This window comes from Nestor notabilis, unplaced genomic scaffold, assembly GCF_000696875.1.
Source record: "Nestor notabilis isolate BGI_N333 unplaced genomic scaffold, ASM69687v1 scaffold13477, whole genome shotgun sequence".
NCBI lineage: Eukaryota > Metazoa > Chordata > Aves > Psittaciformes > Psittacidae > Nestor > Nestor notabilis.
In genome coordinates, this window is record NW_009936121.1 from 6,060 (window position 1) to 22,915 (window position 16,856).

Here is a 16,856-nt window from a genome sequence, read left to right on the forward strand (position 1 = left end):
GATAGGTCGCAAATTGTTCTTTGCAGTTCCCAGCACTGGTGGGAGCTCTCTCTTTGTAAATCCCCCAGCCTGCATGCAACTACAGTATGATCCCCAGAATTTTTACAGTGGAATTCACATAGTAATTTATTGCTGTACAAGAGATAGTAACAATATTTGGAAGAACAGAACATCAGTATCTTAGATGTTGGGGTTTTTTAAAAAAGAAAAAGTAATTATATGTAGTACTTTAAATGATTGCCAGTTAGCTTTTAGCCTGTTAACAGAATATCAAAAAGACTCTTACCTGGGATTGCAGGTAATCTCAGCTGGAGAACCATTTTCTGTTGTGATGTTGACATCTAAATAAAGTGTGTTTTTTGAATTTAGGATGTTAATGTGTAAAAGCTGAGATGATAAAAAAGTAAAATCTTGTAGCCATATAAATCTGAGCAGAAATCAAGTAACAGAAGTGAACAGTGAAGTTCACTTCACTGTTGAGTTCTAAAAATGTGGCTTGTTGCTCTTGGATGGTCTACCTAGACCTCAGTCAATTGAAAACATTTTGTTATTGTCACTCCATTCTATATATGTCAGTATCTGCCTCAAAATAATTATACAAATAATAATGTTTGCAAACTTGTATTTTTCAGCCTTGCATTATTTTCCAGAATATCAGTGGCTGGTGGATTTCACTGTTGCAGCTACAGTTGTGTACGTGGTGACAGAGGCCTATTACAGCATTGTGAAGCCCTCACAAGAAATGAATATCAGCATAGTGTGGTGTCTGCTTGTCCTGGCTTTTGCAGTGTATCCTTTTCTGTGTTCTTAAATGACTCTATCTGATCCAAATAGTCCACATTATCCTAAATTCATATAAAGGTCTGTATTGTTGATTGGCAGGATACAAAAATATACAGCATTTGGAAAAAGGATCGTGTAAGCTAATGCTGTGGTTGGGTAATGTATATGCTGTACACGCTGGTATCAAGAGCATGTTAACATTAATACCAAGCCATTTATGGAAAATGAAATGCATGTATGTGAACTTACATATAGTGCTCATCTGTAGTATAGCGTGGTTCTAAACTAATTTTATTTTGCCCAGTTTGGCATTCAGAAATAGATTTCTGTACAGAGTGTATTTACAACTTTTGAAGAAGTGTGCAATTTATTGCAATTTATTGCACACTTTCAGTTTTCAGTCTGTTTAATCTGATACTTCCTGAACAAAATAGTACAATAATGTGTATACTACTTTATAGCAAAGAGACGTGCATGAATTCATAATTTCAAAGACATTCAAGACACCCTTATAAAGTTTACAGAAAATAAAATGTGTAGACAGGTGTGGGAGCAAAGGCAGTACATTTTCAAAGCTCTGTGAAAAACTGAATTTCCCTCTGTAACTGAGGGAAACAAACAGGCAATACTGGGCCATAAAAGTAAGCCACTGTTATGCTTGTTTTTACTGGAAAAGGCAGTATCAGACATGGGTGCTTGCACAGTAATTAGCTCTTTTCCGCATACCAATCCTGACCTATGCTTTAGGGAGGAAAGTTGCCTTCTAAAGACGTGATAGGTGATGAAGCAGTGGAATTGAATAAGGGCCTGCGAGAGTGCAGGTTATGGAAAGATGAATTAGAAAATTAATTTCTGCAACTCCTCTGCACCCTCAACAACTGACAACCAGTCCTAAATTAGGGTCAGTACAGCACTTGAATATTCAAAATTGATTCCTCTGTATAAATGCCTGTTCTTCAGTAAGGGTTCTCACTGTGTTGTGTGGGGTGATTTTGTTTGGTTTTTTTTTTATTTGTTTGTTTGTTTTTTGTTGTTGTTGCTGTTAGCAGTAGCTGGGGTATAATATAAACCCCTTGAACTGTAATCCTTGGTTATATTTGGCTAACCATTCTGGATATGCTTAATGCTTCTCCGTACTTAATAAATGTGTGCTGCTTTTATGATAAGGACAGGAATTCTTTCTCTAAGTGGCCTGAAGTAAAAATGATACCCAGAACTTTCCCTGTAATGAGTAAGAGCTTGCCAGAAGACGGAGTTGACTCACATTATGAGAGAAAAAGAGACTGTCCTTAGCTTGCTTCTAGACGAGGTGTTTCTCCTTTGATTTGTCAGTGGAGAGGTCCTCAGTGCAAAAGGTGTTTTTTCTAGACGTAGTGACAGAGAAGTCAGTGTTTAGCTCTGGAGCACCTTATAATGATATTATAGCAGTATTACAGCCTTTGTTTTATTTGTTTGGGTGAAGTCATGAATTCTAATTTAATGTTGGCAGGGGGAAGGAGAAGCAGCTATTGCTTAAGAAATCAGAAATGAAAGCCAACACTTTTGAATCCCGTTTTGAGGATGAGAGGGAGGTTAATAGAACTAATGGAAAACCAAGCTTCAAATACTAAAGCCATAATGCACTCTTAAATTTATTGGTGTCAGCCAAATCTCAGTTGTAGCCTATTTAAATAGTTCTACAATGATTGCAACTCTAGGTGAAACAGACTTGTGAATTATATATTGTAGGAAAATCCACTGCAGTAATTCTTTCTCAGAGTCGTATTTGAGTACAGTCCTAATTACTGCTTTCATTTGGTCATCAATTCAGGGCAAAACCAAATTCAGAAAGTAAAAAAGATGAAGTTGCCTGGCAGTGCAAGCTTTCTGCCTTAGTAGCATGAACATGCAAGTAGTTATTAGAGGGGTTTTTTTATTATTTCTTTCTCACCTGCTATTTTTACATAAATTGAGCCTAAACTAGTGTTTCCAGTTTTTATTCTCATCTGGCTGAAGCACTTGAGAACTCATTGCACATTTGGACCTGGAGGAGATTGAAACATATCTAGTATTCCCTGCATGTTAGAAGTGCATTAGCTATATTTGCTGGCTAGCCTTCCTACATGACCGGAAGGGAAATAAGATCAGATAGAACAGTTATTAAAAGCAAAAGATCATGTGCTAAAATCTGAATTTTATGTAGAAGCTGTGAACAGTCAATTGCATGCTTTAGCATTTTTATATCTAGGCATGTATGGTCTAAGGGACCAATATTGTTTTGAGGTGTTGGTAATAGGCAGTATACTTCAGAAAGTTCTTAAGGAATTCAGTAAGTTTGTTGGGGTGGGAGAAAGTTTACTGAAGTTAAAGTTTAAAATTCATGAGGCACTTGTAAAAAAAATGTGCAGATTTGGGAAAGTCTAGAGAAAAATGGCCTGATAAGTAGAAATAAATAAATTCTGGAAAATAAGAAACTTGTGTACAAGTGTAACCTAGTACTAAGTAGTTTAAGGGTCATTAATCATACAAAGAGAACACATGGTCAGAACTAGTTTTCTATGAATTTGTACAACTTTTATTTACTTCCTTTTTCCTGTGGCATTAAACGGACCTTGTTTTTATTGGAGGTTTCTGCACAAAGTAGGTGATTTTGTAGAAATCCTGGTGAAGCCACTGCTTCCTAGTATTGAATTTACTTAATTATCTATATGGTTCCTGGACTGATGGGATGAAGTAGTGTGATCCTGTGCAGTCCGAAGGGTTAGTGGCAGTGCAGAAGGCTGCAGTACCAGGAAGCACAGTCTAAACTTTATATTAGAGTTAACATCTTCGTGAATACATTAATATTATTCCAAGCATTATGGCTGTGATCATGGGAACCTAGGCAGGTGAAAAGACATGTCGAAAGAGAACTGGCTCATTCATGTTGTGTGACATCAGACCTCTAGAATGGTGAGAATATTTTAAAATGTACACAACTACTTACTAATTCAGTATGGCAAGACCATAAATTATTAATCGTAATGTGTGAGAAAAATTTTGTTGACTCCAAATTTTCAGTTGAAAGCAGCGAATTTTGTGTTTTGATGGCAGATGTTTCTTCTGTTTCACATACTAAGGATTTGGCTGACAGACTGACCAAGAAAAGCTTAACAAAGTTGGAAGCGATGATTGGAATTTTTTTCAGCTGTGTCTTCTAGAAACAGATGTTTTGATTCAGTGCAGTAGCCCACTATTAGCATTTTTAATATTCATAGTGTAGATATTCAGAAAAAATCCAGAAAGTAATCTGATGCTTGTCCCAACATACTGTTATTAGTGGCTCTCCTGGTTTTGTCTAGGGTAATAGCTTCCTAATAGCTGGTAAAGTGCTGTGTGGCTTGAGTCTGAGAATAATGCTAGTAACACACTGATGTTTTAGTTGTTGCTGAGCAGCGCTTACGTTGACTAACAGAGGGTTTCAGTCACATGTAGTTTGCATAATCATTCGTTGATACATTGGGTACTGAATCTGCACTGTAATTGAAATTTACTGTCAGTATGCTTTCTTTTTTCTAGTTGCATTTTCCACATCCTTTAGGCACAATGCTAGTTGAAGTGTCTAAGACGTTTTAAGTCTCTTTATAGGTTAGGACTATTGATCAGAAACTATTACGAAGTCCTTTGTATAACTTCAAGATTTTGAATCAGTGTGCATTCAGATTGTGATTGATGTCCCTAGGTGTAAAAAGGCACCTGGCTGTAAGAATGCATTAGAGGAACAGAGCTTTCAAGACCGCGGTCTGTATGACCTATTATGTACTTCTGTTTTGGATGAGCTATGTCTTCTTTCTGTGATTTATGAAGGGAGCCTAAGTTGATTACTGTGAATTTGGACTTACTAGATGCTGTGCTTAGGCCGCTTTCTTGTGTAAATGTCAGTACCTCTCTGCATATGGATGAAATACAGCAGTGTGTATGTTAAATATGTGCTGGCTAATGAAGTGCAATATTGCGTAATCATATAGTTTCTTGAGAGATTAACTGATGACTGTTCATATGTGTTTCTGAATAAATACTCTAAAACATGTTTTCATGCTATCTACATCTTAAAACACTTCCAGTATTAAAAAAAAGAAGTGCAAATATGAATGAATATGTTATTGTATAGTTGAAAAAATGGTACAATTTACACTTAAAACCTTTTTTTTTTTCTTTTTCTCTTCAATTTTGCAAAGCAGATCATGTCCAGAGTGATCTTCAGCTACTTATATGGACTTGGATATTGGCTACCATTTGAAAAAAAAAAAAACAAACCAAAAACCACAATTGTAATGGGCTGCAGTAATAAGAAAAATTTATTCTAATGTTCTGTTTAACTTTGGAGATAACTAACTTTCTTTAGAAATGTGTTTAAAAAGGAGTGTACTCAATAAACATTTTAAAAACAGCTTTATAACAGAGCAGGTGATGTCTTAGATATTTGTATTTGTGGCACTAGGGTTACATGAAAGGACCTAATACATCATACCAGACTATAAGGGGTTTCTTTTTTTTTGTTTGTTTTTTTTTTTTCTGCAAGATAAGCGTGAGGTAGCTTTTTCTTTTCTACATACTACTAAGCATGCACTTATTTTACTATCTTTGACAGCTAAAAATTTCAAAGACATGCATGTGAAAGTAGGGAAATCTAAGTTTCATCTTTCATACGTTTTTTGTTTAGTAAACAGAAATGTAATAATCTAAGCAACAATCATCACGGTTTTGGTGAGGTTTACAGTCCCTGTGTGTAGAAATAATTAATAAATTTTATCCCATTATGGATAAAAGTGCTTGTTGGAACACCTGGTTCTTGCTGATTGTATTGCTGTTGTACCTTGCATCCAGGAAGAACACGTACAGCCCCTTTGTGGTTAAAAATGTTTATTTACTTCCCTGCCATCACACTTGTTCCATTCAAAAGTAATATTTTGCATTTTGAAATTGATATATTAAATCCTGAGTTATTCTAGTTCAGTGGAATATTTTTCATTTATATCAATAATTTGCATTGAAGATATGGTTGTCTTATTTTTTGTTTGATCTAACTTATATTTATGTAATTGTTTGTTTACACTGCGGTTTAATTCTGTTAGGTTGATAATGAATATTGCTGCAGTTGACTATAAATAAGCAAGCCTAAATCAAAGCTATACTCCAGAGTAATGTATTCCTGGCTACCCATTATGTGATTATTTTGCTTTACAGTATTCTGTAATTTTAAGCTGAAATTGGCTGAACACATTATTTAAAAAAAAATAAATTGTGCATCATAGAACAGCCCTAGTGTAGATGACCAAAATACAGCTTTATATTTCTTAAATATAGTTATTTTACAAACTTAATTTTCCTTGACCTTTTTCTTGTGAAGCAAGGTACTATTTTCATTGACTACCCATTATTTCAAAGTAGAGGATGGAGGTGAAAGATCAGTCTGTGTCACCTTTGGTTTCTTTTTCTTTGTGAAAGCAATGGCAATTCTTATTGTGACAGAAAACTATCTAGAGTTTGGACTGGAATCAGGTAACTCTTTTCTTAAGTGTTCACACAGCTCTAGTGATTGCATTACCTGAAAAATTTATTTCCAGACTTTTAAGTGTTTTGAGAATATTTGTCTTAAAAAGAACTCTATGTCATACACTTCCAAGAAATTTTGCTTTGGAATGCAGATTCTGAAGGACATCCTGTATATTTTCCCTGCTTTCTTTTAAACAGTGTAATCTCAGCCTAGGTTGTTTGTTTTGTTAATTTTATTTGCCTTCCAGTTTTACATTTAACTTATTTTGCCTTTTGTAGTAAAGTGAAGCTCCTTTACTGGGGAAAAAACCAACAAACCAAACACTTATATACGTAAAAAATAATGTTAATTTTATTCATGTTCCTGAACTGTACAAATACCTGAGATGTTAATAATTAAATTTTATTGCACTGTGGCATACTACTTATCTGTAATGCAATATGTGGCTATGGTATGTGGATATAATATATGGCATATGAGAGAGCTATGCTAGACTTATGGAAATTTGTTTGAAAGATGAACTTTTACCTAGTGTTTTATTTCAAAAAGGGGTTTTTCATTTGTACTCTAATAAAATACATTTATGTGTCTCTGCAGGATTCTCGAATTTCTCCAAAAGTGCTATGCAATTTCTTGAAAAGCAGGGCCTGGAATCCCAGTAAGTTTCTGGAAATGTATTTGTCTGGTTTATGTGTGCATTTATAACTGAAGCACTTGGATTTTCTTAGCAAGCATTTGTCTTGTGTATTTTCCTCTTTGTACATACTTAGAATTTCTGTAATAATGTGAAAAGTTGGGTTAATGAAAATAATTCATCAGTACTCACAAGTTAATTAAGTTGCAGTTGTGTTTTCTCTTTTTAATTTGGAGGTCGTTTCTACCCTGACATTTTGGTTGTAGTTCATAAAATACAGTTAAAAATTATAAACACTTCTTTCAAGTTAATTCCCCTCAGCTTTGTAAGTATTGCTTAAACCAGGTGATGGGTATTTTTGCCATGCCAGTCACATGCAAGAGGGTGCAAAAGCTACAGATGGAGCTTGTGATAAAGTTGACATTAAGAGTAAATTTTGCTGTTCAGTCCTATTTCAGGTTGTAATAGTGTTTTCCTATTATGCAAAAACATCTGCTTGCTACAGGACATCCCAATATTTTGAAGAGACTGTTGAAGGAACATGCTGTAGATTGTAATATTGCATAAATATACAGTTGATATTGTAGACAGCCTTTGTATATAGCAAAATGGATTTCAATTACAATTCCATCCTTACACACTTACTCTAGACGCATTCATGAGGTGTGTCATCGCTGTGGGAGCACACTTGAAATGTTTTGCATGGAAGTCGTCAAGTATCGTGCAGAAGCTATGGAATCTATTTTTGAGGAATGGAAGTTTCCTTAAGCTAGATTAGCATGTCATTTATGAATAAACTCATGGGAAATCTTTACCTGAATCCCATGGGTTTTCTTCACCTTGATTTTCCTAAGCTATTGCAAGATTGCTAACTTCTGTATTAATTTTCCTGTTAAGTGTTTGCTTATTTTTCAACTTTTGCAATGCTTTGGCTGTTTACAGCAGCAGTTGAATTTATGATAGTGTCTCTTGGTAACGTATATAACAAAGATTAAGAAAGAATCTGAAACTTGTGATTTACTAGATTTATTTTTGTTTCTCTTTAATCTGTGTTAGTTACGTGTCACTTGTTTGTTCAGTTGGGTTTTTTTGTTTTGTTTTTCTTTTTGTGTAATCCAGTGTTAATTGCATAATTCAGCTGGTCCTGGATATTTCTTTTCCTGAATATTTTTATATACTCAATAATTTATGAAAGCAAACTACATTAATAACTTGGAAGAGACATGTTAATTGTCCACATGTATGTTTTAAATCTGTGAAAAACTGCAGTAATAAATGTTTGATGGAGCTTTTTAATGGGTAAAGGTAGAATGTAAGTAGTATAACTTAAATATCCATTTTGTCATTGACCAGTTAAACACGATGCATCTGTTCCTCTGTTAAAAACATAACGATTAGATTTCTGTTATATGATACGCTGTTAATTACAATTAAAATTACTCTTTTGTTGTTCTCTACTAACAAACTTAACATCTATAGGCAATAGCTTAGGTTTGCTGTTTGCCTAGGAAATAAATATTCGACCTTTTTCATTTTAGCTCCTGATTGGTTTGTAATAGTGCTGGTATTCCAGTATAAGGCTATAGAATACTGTTTGCTTCTTTAATTAAATGTTAGATACTGTTGAGTTGAAAGTAATCTCTGATACACCACCCCCCAACTTCCTCCCAAGAAAATGCTTGTTTCCTTTCTTTTCTTTTAGGGGCCCTGTGTCTAAACTAACCTTCAAATTGTTCCTGGCTGTTCTGTGTTCACTTATTGGTGCTTTTTTGACATTCCCTGGCTTGCGACTGGCTCAAATGCATCTGGATGCTCTGAATTTAGCAACAGAAAAAATAACACAGTAAGAGAAAAATCTATGCACATAGGTATATGCTACTGAGTCTTAAATCTTCAATGTCTGAATATAAACAAAGCAAACTATTCCAACAAGAAGGTAGTGACTAAGACTTCTGTTGCTGACTGCTTTTCTTATCTTGAGCAGACTTGTCACCTGCCTCTTTCTGCTCAACCTGTGCTCTGCCAATCTTGTTACATTCGTTGCCTTGTAATGAGAGTCCCAGTTAAAGGAGCGTTCCTTTTCTCCTGCAAGAGCTCCACCATGAATGTTTCTGCTTACTGCTTCCTTTTCCCCATCATATCTTCTCGGAAGTTAAGGTGATTTTCAGGAAGTAGACATGCAATCACAGGAATTTTTTGTTTTTCCACCCTCAACTCCAGGTGACCATCATGCCTTTAATAAGTTCAGGGTAAGATACAATGAAAAAATGACCCAGAATATTTAATAAGGGTCAGGCATTAATATGAGTTTAAAGGAATATTTTAATTTTCAGCCATCCTTGAGTTTGGTAGTAAAAATGTTTTCTCTGACCTAAGTGTTTCTCTTCAGCACACTCTGGTTGAGGGAGAACCTCCAAATGTCTTTGACAGATCTTGACCTTTGATGTTTAATACATGTTAATGACAGATTATGCAGCCTAGACCATTGTGATCATTAAGCCTGGACACTTTCCTAGGAGAACCGTTATATTTTCTGATACGGAATTTTTTTTTTTTTTTTTTTGTTGTTGTTGTTCCCCAGAAAATGCCCATCGTAAAAATTACTCTGTGTTTAAAATGGGTCCATCAGTCTTGGTAAATTTATAACCAAGTACTCTGTGTTATACTTGCACTCACTGCAGTTGAATGCATCCAGGTACAGCTGAAAGCTGTTGGCTTGTTGTATCTGCTGTTAACTTTTTGCCTATGTGTAGACTGCAACCCATTCACTTCTTAGTCTGTTCTTTTCATATAAGCTAAATAAACTTCCTAGATTTTTGTTTTTATGGTTCTCAGTATTCTAAAATTTCTTGCACTTTTCCTGTAAGTGTCCTCTAATTTTCCAACATCTTCCTCGATCTGTGAACATGAGATCCTAGGCAGAAATATAAAACCTTCTGAAGCAGAAGTTTATTAATCAAGTACTAAAAGGGTAATTAATATCCACTAGAATGGGGTTATGAAAAATGAATCGTCTCTAACTTAATGTTTAGAGGATATTGGAGCTGGTTATTGAAGATAACTTTATGCAACACCAAGCAAATTATTTTGAAAAGTCTACCAATACTCTGGCAATTCAACAGGAACAGTATAAAAATTATGTTAAAGGGGTTAAAATTTGGTCAGGTATCTACGTAATTAGGTAATGCAATTATAAACAGAGAATCATTGTAGAGTGATAGATTCTAGTTGGCCTGAAAAGATTGGTATTTGCCCTTAGTGATGTGTTTTTATCAGTGAGTAGGTCATTATGGACTGTTTGCTATTGTTTCTCGGGGAGTAGTAAATGAGGACGACATATCACTGATGGAAATCTTTCTAATTTGGGTACAGGAAAACGGTGTCTTTCTCTGCAGTCAAATACGTGGTCTACTTTTGGAGGGGGAAAAAACCCCCACAAAAAAACCCCACCCCAAATCCCCAAAGCTGCCCAGAAAAACATTAGCCCCCAAGCTCCTCCCCAAAACCAACCCCCCCCCCCCCAAAAAGGAAAAAAAAACAGCAAACAGACAAAAGAACCCCCCCAAAAAAACCCAACCGACCAACAAAAAAAAACAAAAAAAACCCAAACAAAAAACAAAAAACCAAACACAAAACACCCAACAAAAAAAAACAACAACCACTAAAAAAAAAAACCCAAAATAACCCCAAAACCGGCAGAATGCCCAGAGAAGACAAGGTTCCTTTCCCATTATATTACAGAATGGGAGACTTAACTTCCAGGGAACACTGTCAAAAAAACCCCTAAAGGTTAATGGTTAATATATTCAAAATGATTAATGTGGTTCTTTTATTTATATTGGGAATAAGGGTTTTTTTGGTAAAAGGAATAAAAATAATCTTGAGTCCTTTTTGGTTCTGATAGCTGGTTTGTTTTTTTTTTTTTTTTCTTTCTTTAAAAATATCCTTGGCTGCATATATTTTTGAGTCTTAATCAGTCTGTACCATTTTCATACACATTCCCTCATTTTCCAGAGGCTTTCAGCTTTTCTCCCTGTACTCAAGTAAACAGAAAGGGATTCTTGCCACCCTTGGCACATTCCAGTCCATTAGCTCAGTAGAATGTCTTATATAAGTTGAAGCTCAGGTAAAACACTTTCACAAGTTAGTGAAATGCTTTGGACTGTTCTTTGGTGCTGTCGCGTTCCCTAGCAACACTGAATAACTAGAAGCGCTTATTTCTTCATTGATGATTTAAATGTGCATGTGATGACATTTTCTGAAACATGCAAACATTTTAATGTTTTTAGGAAGTTTAGAAATTAGAAATCAGTAAGTGTGTTCTTCAGAATAACTTTTGATTACCTCATTTTTTCTATAGTGTAGAAGCTCTATGGTTTGAGATGGAAATATAGACAAGCTGATGCTCTTGGTGAAGAGGATCTTAGCTGATCTTGTTAGTGAGGAAGCATTGTACTAGCGAAACCACCAGATCTACAGCACTGAAGTCTTCAACTCTTTTAGTTTGATTTTAGTAATGAAAAATGATTGGGATGTGGGGTTTGGAAATGAAGAAGGATTATGGAAGAATCTTCAGAAAACTACCTCCTCCTTTTAAATTCTGCTGTTTGTTTTGTACTCAAAGATTACAAGAGAATACTATTTTTACGTTGACTGTGCAGTTTCATAAAATGCTTTTAAAATGGAATAGCTGTGCTGACTTTTTTCTCTTGTTTTTTGTTTTGTTTTGTTTGATTATCTAATTGAATGTAAGTACCAACTTCCCTTTAGTCAAGGTTCCTAAGTAAAAAAAACTTAATTACTTCATTAAACTGGGAAATCAGACCTCTGAGAACTGTTTCCCCTGGTCTCTATCAATAATGAAAATTAATCTGAGTAAATTTTTAATAAAGAAAAAAAAATATTACTATAAGAGTATATTTTTAATATATCTGATCATAATTATCTGAGATACTAACTCTCTCGATTAAAACTGAAATAGCTAGGGCAATTTGGTGTTAAGCCATCACATGGAAATTTTCAGCAACTGTCTTTTCTATCATGTGGCTTAATGCACGCAGCTCCTTTGGTTAGATTGTTTAGAATAAATCAGGTTTTCAGATACTCTAAGAGCACTTTTTTTAAGTACCAGCTAGTGTGATTTCACAGTATGTAGTATTACTGATTTGTTGAAATGTAAGTCATACCTATAGAAGAGGGAAGTAATCTTATTTAACTTCCTCTCAACTATTTTTAAATTTGGATTTCTCCTTTTCAATCTGTATCCCCAGTTTCAACAGTATGGTAATTGTTTGTATTTAATAACTTCCCCTCCCCCCCCCTTTTTTTTTTATTTCTTTCAGAACATTGCTACATATAAACTTCTTGGCACCTTTATTTATGGTTCTACTGTGGGTAAAACCAATCACTAAGGACTACATTATGAACCCACCTTTGGGCAAAGAGAGCATCCCTTTGTAAGATTCCCTTTAAAAATTCTTTCTGGGGTATTGAAAGCAAAACCATAAGTCTTAAGTAGCGTCCTATGGAAGTCACAGAAACATGAAAGACTTAAAATTTAATAGCATCTGGTGTCAGAGGTCTTGTGGAAGTTGCATCTGAGCTCTGAGGAGCTGATTATTTTAGAAGAATGCAAATTAGTCGCAGAGTGTTGAATTTTAAGGTGGTGGTTCCCAAAAAGCTGCTGCCTTCTGGCATCTGCTTGGCAGCAGTGGTTTTCCTTCCTAGGGGTGGAATACCACCTCACTGCCATGCTCTGGAACCTTGTATCTTACATATTAATGCAGGGGAGGAGTGGTTTCACTGAAGGCAGTCAAGATACACTGGCATGAGAATGGACCCGAGTGATTTGTCTTAAGATGCATGTGTAGATGAAGTGCATATGGAATCGATAGCTAAAATATTTAAAACATAGAAGGGAAAGGAATTTTCAGGAAGAGTGGTATCTGAAATAAATGTAAGTAATATAGGTGATGGTCATTGTCACTATTAGTCTAGATAATTCAGAATAGTAGTACTCAAACATATTTGATTGCCTGACGCTTTTATTGCTTGCTAGGCTTATGAGATGCTTCTAAGGTGATTCAGTGACTACTGAACTATCACATAAAACATTGCAAATATACATCTTTTGTGCTTCCATTTTGTTCCTCAGTTTATTTTAAACGAGGGCTGTGCTATAGCAGGGTATCTAAGGCAACTGAAGTGCACTTTTGCTACCCAGAACTGTGTTTCTCAAAACCTGTAATTATCTGAGTGAGCTTGTTTTTTTAGCATCATATCTTCATTACTCAGAATTTAAGCCTTTAAGAGCTGCTCTTGTTCAGAGACAAATGGATACTAATTTGGGTTTAATGCTGTAATAGGTCTACTAAGAAGTAGCGATAAAGAGAATCGGAAGGCAAAAGTCAGTATTACTTGCACGTGAACTTCATAACTGTAGATTGTGTGTTAAGAATTTTTGACAATATGCTTCAGGATTTCTTTACAGATTATACAAATAACTGTAATAGTAGGTGACCACTAGAAAACAGTTTTACTTTTTTTTTTTTTTTTTTTTTAATCCACAGGATGTCAGAAGATACATTTGACACTGTCAGGCTGTGGATTGTAATCCTGTTGTGTGCTTTACGGTTAGCTATGATACGCCATCATTTACAGGCCTATCTGAATTTAGCCCAGAAAAGTGTGGATCAGATGAAAAAGGAAGCTGGCAGAATAAGTATGGTTGATTTGCAGAAAATGGTAAGTATGGTGGCACTGAAGTTATGTATTTGGAGTGCTCTGTCTGTACAGTTGCTTTTGTTCCAGTTTTGTGTTTTCATTTTGAGCTGAAACCTGAATGAAGCTTCTTAGGCTATATTGTATAGAAAAAGCACCATTACAGAGAAATTCTGCAAGCCAAAATGTGCAGAGAAGTATCACACATATTATGCAGTTGTCTTAAGTTATTGGCAAGTTGCCACAAGACAAAGATTTCTCTCTTAGGATTGTCACTATTACTTACAGTCTTGTCCTTGGCTTAACTGAGTATCTGAAGGTCATAAGTGGACTGTGCAGTAGTTATTTACAAACACAGTGGCTAACAGATTGCTTCAGAAAATTGTTAGGAAAAACATGTAGCAGCACCTGGTTTAGGACAGAACTGTGCTGATTGCTGTAAGAACATAATTTTAGTTCTGTGAGCTTTCATCCTGTCTATAAACCAGTAGTATCTTCTCCATATGGCATTTCCTAAATCCATTTATCCAGTAACTTCATACCTTCTCTTTGAGAAGGCCATAGCTGCTAAATGAAGTCCTGTCTGTCTTGTTTTACTAGCCATGTCTGCTTTATCTTCTTCTGGAACTTCTGCCAGTTAAGTCTTTCCTATCTGTCATCCTACAGGAATTACTACTTTTTTAATTTTTTCTTTTTATCATATTCCATCCATTTCCTTGCAGTATATTTTGTCTCGTGCTTTTTCTTCTGTCAGTGTCTTGCTACTTTTTCTTCTCATGTAAGTGTTTTTGGGTTTTTTTTTAATGCTTGCTCATCACAAAGCCCTTTGAGGTTTTAGAGGTATTTCCATAAATGTTATGTCTGCCTTCATCTTCTTTGCCATTCTGTAGTCTGTTCTTTTCTAAAATCTGGTTAGCTTTACTTCGTTGCTTTGTTGACATTGATTTGATGACTCTTTTCCTTCTTTATTTGGTCTAGTCTTTTAAGTCAATAGCTTACATAAAATATGTAATGTAACAATTTTGAGAAAGATGGGACAGATTGGGAGAAGTGGGAGGGATAAATCTGAGTGGATTTCAATGAACCATAATGTATACCTGAAATAAAGACCATTTAAATGCTGTTATTGATCAACTATTAATAAAAAGTCATCTTGTTTTTAAAATACTGGTGTTTCACAGTTGGAAATCTTAAAAATACCTCGCTTTTGAAAAGGGACTGCAATATAAACCAAACTTTCATTTGCTTTTTGAGGCTTTGGACTGTAACTACAACTTCAATTTTGAAATCACTGGGGACTTCAAAAAATTGAACATATATTTAGCTTGATTCTGGTGTATTGAAGTGGGAATCCTTGAATGATGACACATAGTTTGCAGATGCAGAATTAATTGTTTGTTGTAACAGAACTAATGCTTTTAGTTATTTATTTTCAACACTTTCTGTCAGGTTTGTAAACATCCTGAAATTAGAGTTCATTGTAGGGATTTCTTCAGTAGGTCTTTTGAAGATAATATGTCACTTGCCAAGACTTGCTAGAAAACTTTTAAAACAGCTTTAATGCATAAGTACCCTCTTTTTAATAAATTGACTGTTTTTTCTAGACTTGTTCATAAAGGTCTGCTCTGATCAGCTAGAACTCATGAATTACTCTTTTCTGTTTTCCCAGGTGGCTCGGGTATTCTATTATCTTTGTGTAATTGCACTGCAGTATGTTGCACCATTGGTAATGCTCCTTCACACAACTCTGCTCTTGAAAACACTAGGTAGGCAAAATTGGATCAACAAAAATGTGTTCTGTTCTATGCAGGGCTCTTATGTTTTCAGCTTGCTGAAGAAAATTAGAATGTACAGGTACCTGCAGTACAGAAATACACTGTAGTTCCCTGCAGTATAAAACATTCTGATGTGTGGCTTTTAAGCAGTCCTCTTCTGTTGCTGCTTTTGAGATCTTTTAATTATATGCTAATTTGTTTGATTTATTTTTGAGAAGTTGTGCAATACAGCCAATAATGCTCTTCTGTTAAAATGTCTCTTTAAAAGTATTTTAAAAGAGAGCTGTGTAAAGCATTGATGATTTAACCTTATGAGCAGCTGTTAAGGGATTTTTATTTTTTTTTTTTTGGCTTTTCAGTCTTCAGTACGCATTTTGGATGGAAATTGTGAGATATGGGGTTCATTTCATTGTTGGGAGAGCTGATGTCGCTCTTGGGGGCTTTTTTTTTTTTTTCTTCTTCTTTCTTTCTTGTGAGGGATGTCTTTCACAGCCTGCCATGCAGTCATGGCATTCTTTTTGCAAAATGTCAACGGAAAGAGATAGGCTTTATTAGGCTGTGATTCATCCCATTCTGGAGTAGACATCTGCATCTGGTAAGGTGAATCATACCCAGCACTGACAGGGGTCCCAAAGCAACTATGTCACATCTTTGCATCTAGATGTTGGGTTGTCAAAAGGTAAGATGAATCCTAATAGCTCACTAGTATGATCAGGATGAAATACACTTAGTATTTACAAAGTTATAAAAACTTCTGATTTTGTGTGTGTGTGTATGTGTGAAAAATTAAGATGATCTATGAAGTGATAGAAATAACAGAACTTGAATTTAATTCTACAAAAATCTGTTACTCATTTCTTTTTAACAGGTAATTATTCTTGGGGCATCTATCCGGAATTGAATTCTGACACTCCAGTAGAAAACAGTCTGCTTCCCAGTTCAGTTTATTCTGAGTCTCCACCTGCTGATGGAAAGATGAAAGTAACTGTAGTACAGATAACAATGGCATTGGGAAGCCTAAAGAATATTTTCACTCCTCTCCTGTTCCGGGGACTCCTGTCTTTTCTCACCTGGTGGATTGCTGCTTGCCTCTTTTCTACAAGCCTTTTTGGGCTTTTCTATCACCAGTACCTGACTGTTGCCTGAATAGGTCAACTGAGAAAGCATATGTGAAGTCAAATACTAGATACAAACCCAGGTGCCCAAGAGGAGATGAAGAGAAAAGAAGAGAACTATAAATGAAGAGAAAACATATCAGAATTTTTTTTAAACACTTCCTCTGTGTTCTCAGGGTGAATATTCTTATAATGTCTAGAATCGCCAACTGGGTTTGTTATTTTTTGTTACCCAAATGGTAGGTAACTAATTGAATTATAGTATCGGGACTCACTGACGTTACTGTTTGGCAGGTGGTGACAAAAAGATACAA

General features: G+C 35.2%; 1 protein-coding gene across 1 annotated transcript in view; it reads left to right on the top strand.

Moving 5' to 3' along the window:
- TMEM161B (transmembrane protein 161B) overlaps nt 1–16,573 on the top strand; it is a gene marked incomplete at its 5' end in the record, with an annotated part of 22,580 nt that extends 6,007 nt beyond the window's left edge. Inside the window, 8 exons of the mRNA XM_010018184.1 lie at nt 633–789; nt 6,152–6,303; nt 6,896–6,956; nt 8,635–8,775; nt 12,275–12,388; nt 13,502–13,676; nt 15,322–15,418; nt 16,296–16,573. Of these exons, the coding sequence (XP_010016486.1) occupies nt 633–789; nt 6,152–6,303; nt 6,896–6,956; nt 8,635–8,775; nt 12,275–12,388; nt 13,502–13,676; nt 15,322–15,418; nt 16,296–16,573 (1,175 nt within the window). The remainder of the gene's footprint in view (nt 1–632; nt 790–6,151; nt 6,304–6,895; nt 6,957–8,634; nt 8,776–12,274; nt 12,389–13,501; nt 13,677–15,321; nt 15,419–16,295) is intronic.
- Nucleotides 16,574–16,856: the final 283 nt, after the last annotated feature.